This window comes from Aspergillus neoniger (assembly GCF_003184625.1).
Source record: "Aspergillus neoniger CBS 115656 unplaced genomic scaffold BO87scaffold_19, whole genome shotgun sequence".
Taxonomy (NCBI): Eukaryota; Fungi; Ascomycota; class Eurotiomycetes; order Eurotiales; family Aspergillaceae; genus Aspergillus; species Aspergillus neoniger.
The window spans coordinates 17,226-31,645 of NW_020291147.1; the positions used below are offsets into that span (position 1 = coordinate 17,226).

Here is a 14,420-nt window from a genome sequence, read left to right on the forward strand (position 1 = left end):
TTTTTTTTTTTCTTGAAGTGGTAAGTAATGAAGTACCAACCTCCGTTTGCATTACCACCCAGACAAGGGAGCTTGTCAGGTTGTTCACTTTGGGATCAGTCAAGTAAGTATCGGTCTGGATACTCACTATGGGAACACATCACTGCCAAAACTCAAGACAACTCAATAACAGACACACGAATAAAGAAGAAATATGGCTCAGTGGGCATGCTTTCGCTGAATAAAATAATTGGTTTTGCTGCAGATGCTCATTTCGTCGTGTACTAATTCCCACACTACAGCAAGCAGCCTGATGCAAGATAGGCCTGAGGGTTACATCCAAACTCCACAAAATCAAGTCACTCCAGACCTTCCATACGCTGATCCCGCAAAGCCGTTAGCTCCGAATCCCGGCCGGAAATAGAGCATACTCAACTATGGGATTCTTCTGTGCCTGAAGTGAGATTTCCGTCTAGCCAAGTGGCCATGGTGTTCTGAACTGCAGGCTGAAGCCAACTTCCAATCACATTGGCTACCTCTGCTCCACCAATGTCAAAGTCCCCCATTACAGCTAGCACGGACACTGGGTGAATTCCTCTTCGTCGGATTTCGCTCGACCCGGGTCTAGGATGGCCTGGATCCCGCCTTGCTCTTGTGCCACCAACCCCAAGCTGCATCGGAATCTGCTCTAGTCTAGACCAACAGGAATTTGGCTAAACACCTTTGTCAATGACCCGGCCCAGCTCCGATGACCGAGAAGCGTTACTAGGGAACTACTGCGGTTTCCTTCGCTCGCCAACCACAGGGATCACCGCTGTGAGAAAGAGACTGGACACATCAGGACCGTCAACCCTGCAGCTGCATAGACTCCCGGAAGATGTCCCACAAGCTATACCAACCAGAAAGTAGTAGCCTTAAGCGACCATCTGTAGGCAACCAGTCGTCTGTCTCCATTACCGACTCCTGACTGTTTCAGAAACAACAAGGTAGTGATTAGGTAGTACTAATCGTTGGCACAATCACTCCAGCCAGCCTTGGCCTCCTCTTCTTCCCGCGTGGTCTCCGACCACCACCTCATCCAAACCCGAACCCGCCTTCTTGCGGTTCAAAATAAATTCGAAGACATATTTTCGACCATTTTTCTTGGCACTGATTTTCACAGGATCTGATACCCTGCAGACTCACAGACCCTTTTCTTCCATTGATTGGACGGGCCCTTGGGACGAAAGCAAAGACATACGCTAAGCCATCTACAAGCTACAGTAGTATCCACTTAGCTTACAATGACACGAGGGGGATCATCCGCCGGTGACAAATAACTCAGGTAGGTGCTAGCAGCCCCATTCAACTGTATAGTTTAGGCATGATGGGGAGATGATAGACAGTCCTTGCGATATTCTTCTTCAGTGTACTAGTAGTAGGCTGCTGGAATATGGAAATTTGATGACAAGCCTAGCACTACACTACTTGATAAATATATATAGTAAGTAGATAGATGGAATCGAGTTTGTACTACAAAAACCCAAAAGAAGAAAGTTTACGATGAATGCTTACACCCCACAAAAAAAACAATTCACCAATGGGCTGGCTAATGCGTAGCCCGTCCAGATCTGGTATTTGGTGGACGGGACGAAAGTCAGCAGTTGGGCCGGAAACCTTAAAAAGTACCAACTAAAGTACTACCTGACACCGTCAATGATAGTAAAAAAAAAGGATTATCTCAATAAGGAAAACCTAACCCCGCGAATCAAGTACCGTATACCTACTCTAAGACTAATGTAGTTCCAGCTATGTTCTGTGTAATGTGAGAATGGCTATTTAACCGCCACGGCACGCTGGTACAGCAACTTGGGGGGTACATTGGTACTAAAAGCTTATGCATATGCAGGGTAGGACTTGGCCAATCAGTTAACGTATAATCAGCTAATGTAATGGCAATAGGGGCCGGCTAAGGCAGACTTGCCTAATGAAACTGCAGCTCTAGATGCTACCCCGTCAGTCCAGTAGAGTTTCTTCGTGCAGACATTGTAGGACGAATAGATTAATGAACACTGGTCACGACGGACTCCAGGGTCAATCGAGTAGTTCGGTTCGTGTGACCGGAACCAAGTTCCCTTCGCCGCCGGGCCAATCGATATTGTACGATAGATGTTTGCTGGGATGTTGTAGGCGAGGAAACCAGGGTATTACCATTTTCTTCTGAACGAGGTTTGAGGCTGCGCAATTTCCAGATTGAGTTAGTAGGCTACGGAGAGGCCAGCTGATTATAGATTATCTTTTTGTAGAATTACTTAAAGGGAAAAGGGAGGTTCTTGATTCCTCACCGCCGCAATTTGCCTGGGCCATCGGATGTCTGTGCTTGTGAGGTGACATCCAACCTAAGTACCAAGCTAGTAACTCAGCTGCTTCATCGCTTCGAGTGCGGCTATGATGGGGTCAGGCTAACCAATTCCATGGCTAGCGTAGACGTGCGGCCGTGCAGCCGTGAGATTTTGCCTGTCCAATGAGGGGTGGTGGGATGGAAATAACGCCCTGGGACTGAAAGACATCGTGGACAGTGTATGTCTTTTCTTAATTGGGTTGGGTAGCGAGTCCTATACTGTAGGAAAGGAAATGGATGCAGGTGAGGCGGGCGAGGAGTTGTTCGGTCTAAGCTTGGTTTGGATTTCGGGTGAAGATTGTGTTTAGAGTACTAATCTGGATGTAGGAGGGATGGTTTTAGGTGGTATGGTATGTATGGTATGGTATGATTGAGCAGCGAAAGTCTGTCTAAGGACTCGGTGTCATGCTGTTCTCTATTTTTCTGCTTTCCTAGCTAGGCTGTGTCTTTTATTCTGTCTTGTAGCTTCTTTTCATCATTTCGAGACCAAGTAGTGGGTAAACGTCCCGTCTATATCTATCTGAGGATGTCTATGCTGATTCTATCGATATATACACGAAGCTCACATCGGTCTATTTACTGAAAGTCTCGATCGCCGTCGTGTCCACCCCAATAGTGATGTATCCGATCAACCCCTTGGACAAATCGTCCTCATCCACAGGAACAACAGACACAACCGGGTTATATCCACCCTCGATATCCTCAGGGCACACCGTGTCTTCAGCATTCGTGGTCCGGTTAATCTGCGTATGAGACGCATAAGGCTCCATACTCATAACCTCCTGTTCAAGCTCTTCCTCAAAGTACAGCTGGCCAGTGCTGACGGTGTTACTGGCAATGATGGTACCGTTTTCGCGAACAGTCCAATCGGTATGCACTTGGGCGTGGATGTGGATGGCACGCTCGACGTAGAAGCCTACATTGCATATCAGTAAGCACATGTAGCTATGTTGGTAGTGAAATTGACTTACCTGGGAATATAGTCTTCATCTCCATGACGCCGTCCTCGTTCGTCGGCCACATACCACGGAGCCATGTGGTATCGTCCGTGTGCAGGTCCGTGACACCCATGTCATAGTCGGTAACATTCAACTCAGAGAGGAGTGTTGGGAAGGGGGTATTGGGGGAAAGGCCCGTGAATGAGGAGTAGGAGCCCGTTGCGTTGCAGTGCCAAAAATCGAGGAGGGCGTTGGGCAACGGCTCACAGGTGGCCATGTCCAGAACTCCCACGTCGAGCTATAGGGGCACACCTGGCTGGTCTTCCGTCATGTCTTGACGAAGAGTCTGGGAGCGAGGCCAGACATAGGGACCACGGGTGACCTCTGGGGTGAGCACGCAGGTGTTATTCTGGATAGTCTCGTAGTAGGGAGCCTCGGTGACTATCTCGAAGGTAGTATTGTGGCCGGATCCCTCCCAACGCTTCTGCATTGCTCGCTTGGCCATGCGGCGCTGGTTGAAGCCTCCAACCTGGCTGGCGCATCGCTTGGCCATGTCACTGCGTCGCTGAATCTCTGCGCGAGGAAGGATGTCATGTGGGCCAGGATGGGAAACTGCTGTGCCTGCCGCGAGGAGAATAAGAGTGAGCTTGGGGAAGTGCATTTTGAGGAATGATTCTTTAGAGAGAGAGGCGTTGGTGATCTGGGCTATGTTGTTGAGTAGGAAAGAGGAGGGATGGGTGGCTTTATAGAGACGCCTCTTGACTCGCTTCGCAGTGTTAATACAAGCACATGACGATTTGGATCACTCTCATTGCTCTCGTCGGTGCTCCTGGCTATCGAAGTGTGGACCGTAGTAGCCATCACATAGAGCACACTTGCTTGGCAATTTGCCAAACTTCACTGGACGCTCCGTCTGGTACCGACTTCTTGACCATATGAATAGGTCAAGATTTCGCCATTTCCTTGGCGTTTGTATTCCTGGAAGGCATAGATCACCAGGGGCAGTGTCTAACCTCCACCAATTGTCATACCTGTGGTGAAAGCTACCTTACGGGTCCTCTCATAGAGGAGTTGCCTTGGCTCTTTCTTCCGCCGATATGTAAACATGAAGTCTCGGCGTGAGACATTACGCAATGCCCTCAATAGTAGATAGACTAGATGTTGCAAATTAGGGACCGGTGGTCAGGGCAAGTAATGTGGAACAAGTCTCATGGCTAGGCTGCACAGATAAAAGAGTCAAGATGATTGGAGGATCCAGGGTGCTCTAAACCGATCGGCGCGCTGTTCGAACATACTAATTAGTTTATTGTGGATCTTCAAAGATCCCGCTGATTCAGCAGTATCTCGGACTCTTCTGGGGTGAAGCTGCCAAGAGTGGAGAATCAAGAATCTGGACCATGGTGAGCGATATTTTCATAGATGGCGAAAGCTACATCAATGCTTTAATTGTGGGTAGGATAGCAACCATGGTCTGTAATTGTCTGAGTAAGCGGAAGTATAAGCGGCAAAGACAACTCCAGTGTAATCCTTTGGCAGTATTCCCGTTTTAGTATATGCCAGCTTTCGCTTTCTATGCGCGGTTAAGGCCGGAATTTGCGTGTCGTCATCTCTGTAGGTCGTTAATGTGAGACACAATTCTCGAAGGGAGATAGATGGATACCATAGCTGTGCGGAAAGACTCACAGTTCTATGGTCTACTAGTCAGTCCCAGTCACTAACAGTATTCATCGAATGGCCCTTTTCTAGAATGTAGAGAATGGGATTTTCACTAGACATATGCTCGAGGTGTCAGCGGACCTCATCAGTCTCAATCCGCCATGAACCACTCAGGCAGACCCCGTTCGAAGCTAGAATGATATAACTTCAGCTCAGGCTTAGACCCATCCCCTTCTTCTTTATCCAATTCACCCCTCAACTCCCACGGATAGTAAATACGAGCGCCCCTTGAATTTAACAGACTGGCTATATATCTATGACCTTTGCTTAGCGCCACTTGATACGCGGCAGCACCACATAGATCAGCCCGGGCACCATGCCTCAGCAGGAACTCCATCATCGATGAATCTCCCCGCTGCGCAGCCAGTTTCATGGAGCTGTCACAATCCGTCGCTCCTCCCCGCATCAGCATAAGCACAATGTCTTGTCTTCCATCTGCAACAGCCCGATATAATGGCGATGGATGATATCGATCTGGCTCCGCCCCTCGGTCCAACAAGATCTCCACGAGCTTTTCATTGCCGCACTGGACGGCCAGGAAAAGCGGTGGAACAGGTGGTGGAGGAATTTCCAGTAACATGTGCCAGCCAGAGATGTATTTAGCAATTCGACGAGGAACGCGATAAAAGTTCGGCTGTGCGCCGCGGTCCAGAAGCAGAACCATCATATCCTTTTGCCCGGCTCGAATACTTGCAAGTAGTGCGTTCTGTACCGTGAGAATGTCTTTGGTACTGTACCTCGCTGCGCGTAGTGGGTGACGTGCAATATCAGCCCAGCTGAACAAATTTTTCATATTCTCATCACCACTATCCACTGACTCCTCTGGGTCGATGAGATCGCAGTCATATTCATGTTTGGGGTCGATTCTTCCTTCCCTGGAGAGCCATTCCCAATCACGTTCGGAGGGTGCCTGACGACGGGGCTTGCCCACAGCGGCTTTGAGTCCGTCGAGGAGCCTGCCAGCTAGGTATAGGTCACTGCTTTCTGCAACAGACTTTAGAGCTGAAGCATGAAAGTAGCGACTGTTGTAGACATAGAGCACATCTCTAAGGAGGCAATAGAAACGACGGTTAGTTCTCACAAGTGCGTAAATGTCCCGTTGACGGCGAGATGGAGACAATGGTGAGGATAGTCTCATTTGGGAGATGAGTGAGGTGCATCGAGTAAGAGGCAATCTAAGCTTGGGGCTGTTCGTAAGGTGGTATGATTTTCTGAATATTGGAGAGGGACAGGCGCTTATTTATGTTCAGCTGGAGACTAGCAACTAGTAGTTCACCCTTTACCAAAATAGGCATGTATGCGGGGTGGACGCATGATAAGACTAAACAGGTACGTTCTGTCGCAGACAAGCAACATGACCTTTTTCATTTCTATCGGGCTGACCGCCAATATTGACTACTCGAACTGGTTCAAATGATAGTTTCTCTGTGGAGCTTTCGGCCATCAGCCGTGTGCTGGTCATGTCCTTGAAAGTAAGAGGCGTGCCATCAGCTATGATAAATTAGAGCATAACACTGCTATACTAGGTATGTCAGAGATATCACCAACATCTCCGTGAGTAGGGCTTCAGTTTCTCTTACAAAACCTAAGCTGATCGATCCTATCTCCTCTGACAGATGACCCCGGTCAATCTGACCAGGTTAATCTCTCTAGCGGCAAGAGGACCAACAAACGTATCAGACCCAGTTGGCTTCAATACGGCCTGGTTGTGCAAACATACAGCGAGACATCTTCTGTGATAATCTTCTATCGCTCCTGAGTGGCTTTGGACAGGTCTTTGAATTTGGGACCATCAACAATCGCTATAATGAACAGCTGGCCTCGGCATTGTCTCCACGATCCAACCTGTTGATAAGAGCGAAGCTCCAAGTGAATATTCGCTCAGACGACTGGCTGTAATGGCGACTAGTAAACCAGCTTTGCCACAGTTGGAGTACACGATCGTCAAGAAACCCAAGCTAGCTCGGAGCCATTTGATCAGTTATTGGCACTGGTCGAAGTTGAACATTGCAGTGCGAAATTAGGAAGGTCAACATCTTGTGTTGTATAGTTTTCTTCTCATCAGCGTAACTATTCCAGCGGTGATACGCAGGTTCTATGTGCAAGAGTCCTAAACATTTATGGCTTCATAATACGTGAATATGGAAAGTCCACTTTGTTTCATTTCCCGTTTCTGCTGATTCATAGACCTCAGTCCTCAAATGCTTATGTCCGAGGTCAAGAATAGGGCATATTTGTAAGCCGGATCAATGGGAGGCTTTGATGAACGTTGGAATACCGATCATGTGCTCGTCGTAGCTCCTTCCATTCTTGATTCATCCTCAGAAACTTCCTCCACGATCCTTCGAGCTTCACTTCTCTTCGGCTCTCCGACTCGCCAACATCATCAACATAGGACTGATAGCCTAAGACTCGTCAGAAATCACAAGCAAACTAACAGCCTCTGATTTGCAACGAAAACTCAGCAATATTTTTTCAATTGAGTCACTGTCAGTCCCTGGTGGTGATACTTCGCCTGGCCAGAGACCTTGCGTTGACTGAAACATGACTTGCAGATCAGCTAATGATTGCTTTTCTGTTCGAGACCTAGGTCGAAACCAGTTGCCACATCGTTAACCCCCTGGATATTACAGGCCAACACTTCGTCCGAGGCCTTATCTCCGAAGACAGCATATCAAATACCCCAAGGCAGCAGTAGCTCTGTAAGGAGCGGGCTCCTCTGGTGAGAATCTCAACATGTGCGTGGTACAAAGCAGCAGCATGGGCCACCACTACACCTGGCGGGAATGGATAGCTGTGTAACGCAGAAAAGCCATTGTCAATGATTTAATCCGACAACTGCATCATTGTGAGACCCTGACATGTCCCTTAATGCTCTGGTCTCATATTGGGAGGCGATTCCTTCCATGGCAAGTCTTGCTGTGTCGTGCGTTCGACTGGGTCAAGATGTAAACTACTAGGGAGGCCACGTCGATAATGTCCCCAGAAACAGAAGCAAGGCTAGGACACCATGTTTCAGGAATGACCGCTCTCTTTGCACATGGACTGGTCTTCGCATGTTTCATTGCCTGTCGCCTGTAGCCCAAAGGTGCAACAAGCCAGCTGCAGTGACGGTCGGGCATTTATTGGTAGTCATGATGCTTATGCATCAAGAACTTGAAATTGGCAGCGAACAGCAGTCAACACCTCGGATAGCCAATGTGTCTACTTTCGCGGCCCTACTGGCTGTCAACCGCTTGGAGAATTGAACTTGGATGGCAGTCGCGATCATAAGTACCTGAAAGTGTCAATTTGGTGAGTTCTGATTGATAGTAGGTATGAAGGCATTCGTTCTTACACTTCCTCGACGCCATGCAATCGGCCTTGCATAGGTCAGTTCAATCGCAGCAGAAAGTGGCCTGCAGTGTCCGTATGACGGCATTCGTGGCTTCAATATTTGAAATTCGCCAGGCATTTAGAGTTTCCAGCAGGTTCTACTTCTATATTCTGGAAGCCATGCTTCAACACTCATTTGTGTCACACTCGATAGTATATGGTCTGCCGCCCGAATCGCCCTACTACGATGTCAGACACGGGAAGCTAGAACCGGCTCTGTGCAATGATAGCTAAGGATCGTATTCTGTTCCCGAAACGAGCTACCTACAGTTCTCGTCAACCTTCTTTCATACTCCGACCACGACATTTGGTCCCGAGGCCTTATCATTCCAGCTTTATAGTGTCCTCTAGATATGCAAGATAATAAGGTCTTGCAAATGCACGCAACAGAAGCCCCGATAAGGCAACTTCTTGTTGACGATCACTGGTTACGGTGATTGTATCGGATATATTGGGGCGTGGGGGTCCTATGCAATACCTTCGGATCAGTAGCTGTCGGCGACACGGCAGTGCATGCTGTCTCCCTTACAGTCATGAAGGTAGTTTTATTTACCGGTTTTGGAGACAGAGATCAGCCAACTCATGGCTTGCCAGCAGTTTTGTTCTGTTCTACTACAAGCACATCCCGGCCATTTGTTGAGCAGGCGACCAGACCAGTGTCGCAGTGTTGCTGGCCACCTCCTCTTTACTTTCGCCAATACGACGCTCTTGGCAGTATTGGGCGCCACAACGCATAGGCTGTATGGCGCGGATGCTGCTACTCTCCCTTCACGACGGCACAAGGCCTGTCCAGGCTTACTTGATCATCATTCGCGATGAACAGCCATGATCGTATGATCCCAAAGGCGTGAATCGCATACTGCTCGGCACGGCCGGAAGTAAAGTCAGAGAAATGGCCTAGGCTTCTGACTACAACAAAAGGCTAAATAACATGGTGCGGTTCTTTTACAGAAGCCGGTGTCAGACAATCCGAGGAGCGAAACCACCATCCAAGCGCCGATTGACGGGATACTTTCGACTTAAAGTTCTTATCTGGGCATAGCTTCTTCAGTAACACCACAGATCTGGCCTCACCTTGTGTATTCAACAAGCACTTTCAGAGCCTCTACCGTTTCTCTAACTTAACCCCAGGCTAGCATCATATATGCCACATTCACAAAGTCACATGCCACACTCATGCTCATGTGCATCACGTTCATGGGTTCAGTATGGACAGTCCGATCTGGGCAAGCATCCAGGATCATCCGCACGTCACCATTAATTGAGCAACAAAAAATGTACATGATTGCCAACAGGGCCAAGCATCGCAAGCTCCCTGGTTTTTAGCCCTCATATACTTCCAGATGTTATTGCACTATGCCGGCAAGGAGCCCGTTGGCAGCACCGATCCGCATGATCAACAGGCACGGATGGGGGCATGAACCATGCATCTGGGTGCAGGGAAAGGGAAGCCGCTCTCAGGTCCATCGGGGCCAACGGCGTCGGGATATTCGAGTAGCGTTAGCCGCCTTTTTTTCGACAAGCGGACCCAATACAGCTAGAGCCCGTACTCCCTGCTTTTACTTAAAAGGAAAATAAATTGGTGATACTTCATCTCTGCACCGATTATGTACCCTTGCGTTTGCGCTCAGATTCTGAAGCCCGTCATTCCCACGGAGCGTCACACAAACAACACACCCAGCGGCTACTTGCATACCCTCGGAAGGAGCCACGAATCGGGGATTATTAGGGGAAACAAGATGTCAGACAGTCCCTAGAGGCGACGAAGGAGTTGCCTTCCAAGACGCGGGTATCCCAGGTAAAATTCTGCGATTCCGTTGGCGACAGCGGCGCAGTCCCTTGGCAACGTTCAAAATCTCTTTCGTGGCAAAGGGGTAGATGGAGTCATAATGGATGGGTGCATTTTGATCACCTATTTGTGGAAAGTGCCGGTTGCTTAGGGTTTCGCCTCTCAGGGGCGAGCATCTTCTCCCTCTTCGGCAGCCTTTGATGTCCTTGCTTGGGTGTAACAATACGGGACGCATGGCCTCGGGTGCGGTCGCGGCACGGTCAACTGTCAGTAGTGTTCATGTGTGTTTGCATGTCACTACATATGCAAGCACCACACCAGAAACAGGGTCTAAGGATTGCCGTTGTCAGTGCGGCCTGGACTGCGTCTGGTACCTCGATACTCACCGACCTCTGCTGGAACCAACAGAGTACCCAGACAAAATTAGAAAGGGAAGAAAGTTCTGCAAGGCTCGGGCATCCCAATCTCCAGACCGACAGTGGTTGCGCCAGTGTCATCCAGAGGGTTCCACAATCCATCCCAAAAAAGGAACGAACGAAGCCCTCGTTCGCCAGGGTATTGGCTTGCCGCGATCATCACGAGGTAGCCGACACAAACGGGCCGGAAGCAGATGGAAAAGACAGCACATACGGTGAAAATTTTTATAGCGACATTTGGTGATCGGTCACTGTTTTCTGTTTCGCAGCGTCATTGGCAACAGGTGCATATGATGGCATCGTTGGTATCACCTTGGTGGCTGTCACTGGATACCCTAGAAAAGCTGCAACGGAAGGCGAAAAACCAAGCTATAAAGGTCAGCGCGCCACGGCCTCCAGTAGGGAACCGCTCTGAGATTCTACCCTATAGCTGCCTTGCTTATGTCTTGACGAGAAAGCTTATAGTACCATTCTGTTATAGTTTCCATTGGACATCCACGCGGACTCCTAAAGACGCACCACTCGCCTTTGCTGGCTCTGGGTCTGCGATAATCTTTACCAACACACTCGTTATTACCTCTGCGAAGAGATTTCAGCACAGCCATGCCGCAGAAAGCCGCTCAGCAAGCTGGGATTCCCGAAGGGCGCGGAGTCAGGTACGACGAGATCGATATGGCGCTCTTCCGCGCCAAGCTCTCCTACCATGCGACGGCCGAAGAGCGCATGGCGTCGCGAGATCCCAATCTCGTTTCTATCTCGGAACATCAAGCGCGATTGTTGAGGCTCTGGGAGATGCACCAGCACTCGAGGGAGGAAAAGAACGGCGGTAACATGACACCGGCCGAGAGGAACCAGCTAGCGCAGTTTCAATGGCGATACAAACGATTGGAGGACCTCGCCACGCAGGGCACGAGGTAGTAGCCAAGGACGATAGCAGCATCAACATGAGGGTTATTTGGAAGAGCGGCATCATGGGGCGTTTCGTTAGATGTAGATTCACGAAGCTTTTGGTTGTTGATTCGAGACAACCGGCTGTGGGTGTTTAAATGGCCCGTGGATCCTGATTTTTGTTCTGTTTCTTGTTCTTATCCATGTCCTTGATTTCCTTTTTGCCTGCTGGATACTTGCATCTAAACGTTATTTCCTCTCTCTCTCTCTCTCTCTCTCTCTCTCTCTCTCTCTCTCTCTCTGTCTGTCTGTCTATTTCATTGTTGTTCTTTCTCTTCTCCTGTCGGACCACATAGTACCCAACATTCGCTTGACCAGCCCTGTACGTACGCAGACCTCGAAGCAAAACACGTTCACGGCACTCCATGCACGCCATCTAGACTAGCCGCAGTAGCACCGAACTACCAAGTCAGCACCACCTCCCTCCCCCTCGACGTCAAGCATGTAACCCAACCCAATTCGATCAACGCCAGCCCCATTGCAACGGTAACGCGCCGTTCCCCGTCCAGCACAACCCACTCGTACGGGACACCAAGCCGTGGCGGTCGGTCGGTCGGTCCCAGGGGAACCAAAGAAGAGAGGAGGAGGTGGTGGGGAGTACAATAGTCACCTCCTCACGTCGTACATTTGGCACGCGACAGCAACAAAAAGACATCAACTTTGATGATTGCATGCTTCCTATTGTTCCGTTGATTCCCATTGCACATGCGAGGGGAAGTGGTAAGTGAGTGTCGTGTCCGAGAGCCGAGCGAGTCGGCTCCGTAGATCGATTCCTAGTTAACTAACTTACTTATGCCCTAGTTTGGTTATTGTGTATGTATGTGTATCTCTGTGCTGTCTTATTTTTCTCCGATCGGGTGTGTGCGTGTGCGTGTGTGCATGGTAGAGAGAGAGAGATGTGAGTCATGCGTAGCGAGACTGTAGAAGAGACGAGGACTATCCGGGTGCGCATCTAATTAGACGTTGAGTGAACTAATTAGAGAAATGATGTATTGCCCTCGGCTGTTACATAAAAATATTGGGGATTGTAGAGTGCTGTGGTGAGTCGGAAGAGGGCGACGAGGGGGTGTCGGAGAGCTCCGACCCGGTACTAGGAGGATGTGGAGTTTTGGTTTACTTTGGTTCTGGTGGGGTTGGAATTGGGTGGAACCGGATGCTAATTTGCAATGTAGAGAGTGTGTGTAGATGTGGTGGTGGATGTGTGAATTGGATTGAGTTCGCGGGTTGAATTGGGATGAGGATGCTGATAGACGATAGATAGAAGTAGGAGATGGGAAGGGAAGGGAGAAGGGGGTATGTAAATAATAAAGTGGAATAATATAGGGTGATAGTAGAAAGAGTAGATAGAAGAGAAAATGAGGGGGGAAATTGCGGATGAAGCGATAAGATCGAGTAATCGGCGGGGCAGAAACTCTTATCAACTCACATACTTGATTCTACTTAAACCTCATCATATTCCCTCCTCATTTCCTTTTCCCCCCATCACCTCTTTCTTTCTTTCCTCAGAACCCACTCCTCTTTCAAAATATCAAACCACCATATAATCAATCTACTTAAAAGAAACTCGTCATCATGTCCACCTCTCAAGATTACATCCCCGCCGACCAAATCGACTCCACCTTCGCGCACACCACCAACCTCGCCTCCTCCGCCCTCAACAGCACCATCCTCTCCTGCTCCAACGAATACTTCGCCGCCGCCTCCAACCTCCTCACCCCCACACCACCCATCAACCGCCCGGGCGTCTTCGTCCACACCGGAGCCTGGTACGACGGATGGGAAACCCGTCGTCACAACCCAGCCCCCTACGACTGGGCCGTGATCAAGCTGGGCGTGTCCAGCGCGCACATCTACGGCGTAGAAGTCAACACGGGGTACTTCGTCGGCAACTACGGCGAGAAGGCCTCTCTGCAAGCAACCTACGCGCCCAACACGCCGGATTCTGAAGTCGCGGACGAGAAGTACGCGAACTGGACGACGATTCTCCCGCCCGTGGAATGCGGGCCGTCGCAGCGGCGTGCGTGGAAGCTGGACCCCGAGGTGCATGGCAAGGCGTTTACGCATGTGCGGTTGTTGATGTACCCCGATGGTGGGTTTGGGCGGTTGAGGGTGTATGGGAAGGCCATTCCGGGGGATGTTAAGGTTGCTGGTGGGGAGGATGAGGAATTGAGTTCTGCGTTGGTGGGCGGTGTGGCGCTTGCGGCGTCGGATCAGCATTTCACTCCGTGTTCGAATTTGTTGTTGCCCGGTCGGGGTAAGGATATGGGAGATGGGTGGGAGACGGCGAGGTCGAGGGCGAAGGGTCATGTTGATTGGGCCATTGTGAAGTTGGGGTTGGTGGGGAGTGTGAGTCGGGTGGTGGTGGATACGAAGGATTTTAGGGGTAATTTCCCTAGGGAGGTGCGCGTGCATGGGCTGGTGGAGGGGAGTGTTAAGGATGGGGAGGAGCCAAAGCATGATCATCCCGGTTGGGTCGAGTTGGTGAAGGGCGATAGACCTTGTCGGGCGGATACGGAACATGTCTTTGAGGGTCAGGATTTGGCGGCTGGTGGGGAGGATACGAGGGCGTTTACGCATGCTAAGTTGACGTTGGTGCCGGATGGAGGTGTTAAGCGGTTCAGAGTGTTTGGAAAGCGTAAGGCTGTTGCTGCTTAGATATGATATGAGATGTAAAATGGGTAGTTACTAGGATCACCAAGAATGAACATCATGCTAAATAAATCTTAAACACTGCAATTCTTGCACCATGATATAAATCTCTAAATCATCCAAAACGCCAGACCCTGGTATTCTTCATCCCCTCGTAGACTCAACTGAAAGGAGATGGAAAAAATCACGGTATCACCAAGACATACAGATAGCAAAGTGCACGCGAGCCA

At 49.7% G+C, this 14,420-nt stretch overlaps 4 protein-coding genes across 4 annotated transcripts; 2 read left to right on the plus strand and 2 right to left on the minus strand.

The window, feature by feature from the left end:
• Positions 1-2,931: 2,931 nt before the first annotated feature.
• BO87DRAFT_397536 (dioxygenase) lies at positions 2,932-3,958 on the minus strand (the record flags this gene model as incomplete). The annotated part of the gene is made up of 3 exons (XM_025625310.1): positions 2,932-3,275; positions 3,331-3,582; positions 3,637-3,958. 3 exons carry the CDS (start codon positions 3,956-3,958, stop codon positions 2,932-2,934), a joined length of 918 nt encoding a protein of 305 aa, XP_025478901.1.
• A 1,083-nt stretch (positions 3,959-5,041) lies between these two features.
• Positions 5,042-6,206, minus strand: BO87DRAFT_377130 (ankyrin repeat domain-containing protein). Its single transcript, XM_025623473.1, has one exon. It carries the CDS (start codon positions 6,149-6,151, stop codon positions 5,105-5,107), a length of 1,047 nt encoding a protein of 348 aa, XP_025478902.1. The 5' UTR covers positions 6,152-6,206; the 3' UTR covers positions 5,042-5,104.
• Positions 6,207-10,952: 4,746 nt separating this feature from the next.
• BO87DRAFT_68345 (uncharacterized protein) lies at positions 10,953-11,758 on the plus strand. The gene is made up of 2 exons (XM_025629475.1): positions 10,953-10,970; positions 11,075-11,758. Exon 2 carries the CDS (start codon positions 11,197-11,199, stop codon positions 11,509-11,511), a length of 315 nt encoding a protein of 104 aa, XP_025478903.1. The 5' UTR covers positions 10,953-10,970; positions 11,075-11,196; the 3' UTR covers positions 11,512-11,758.
• Positions 11,759-12,980: 1,222 nt separating this feature from the next.
• Positions 12,981-14,254, plus strand: BO87DRAFT_377133 (allantoicase). The gene has a single exon (XM_025623474.1). It carries the CDS (start codon positions 13,114-13,116, stop codon positions 14,194-14,196), a length of 1,083 nt encoding a protein of 360 aa, XP_025478904.1. The 5' UTR covers positions 12,981-13,113; the 3' UTR covers positions 14,197-14,254.
• Positions 14,255-14,420: the final 166 nt, after the last annotated feature.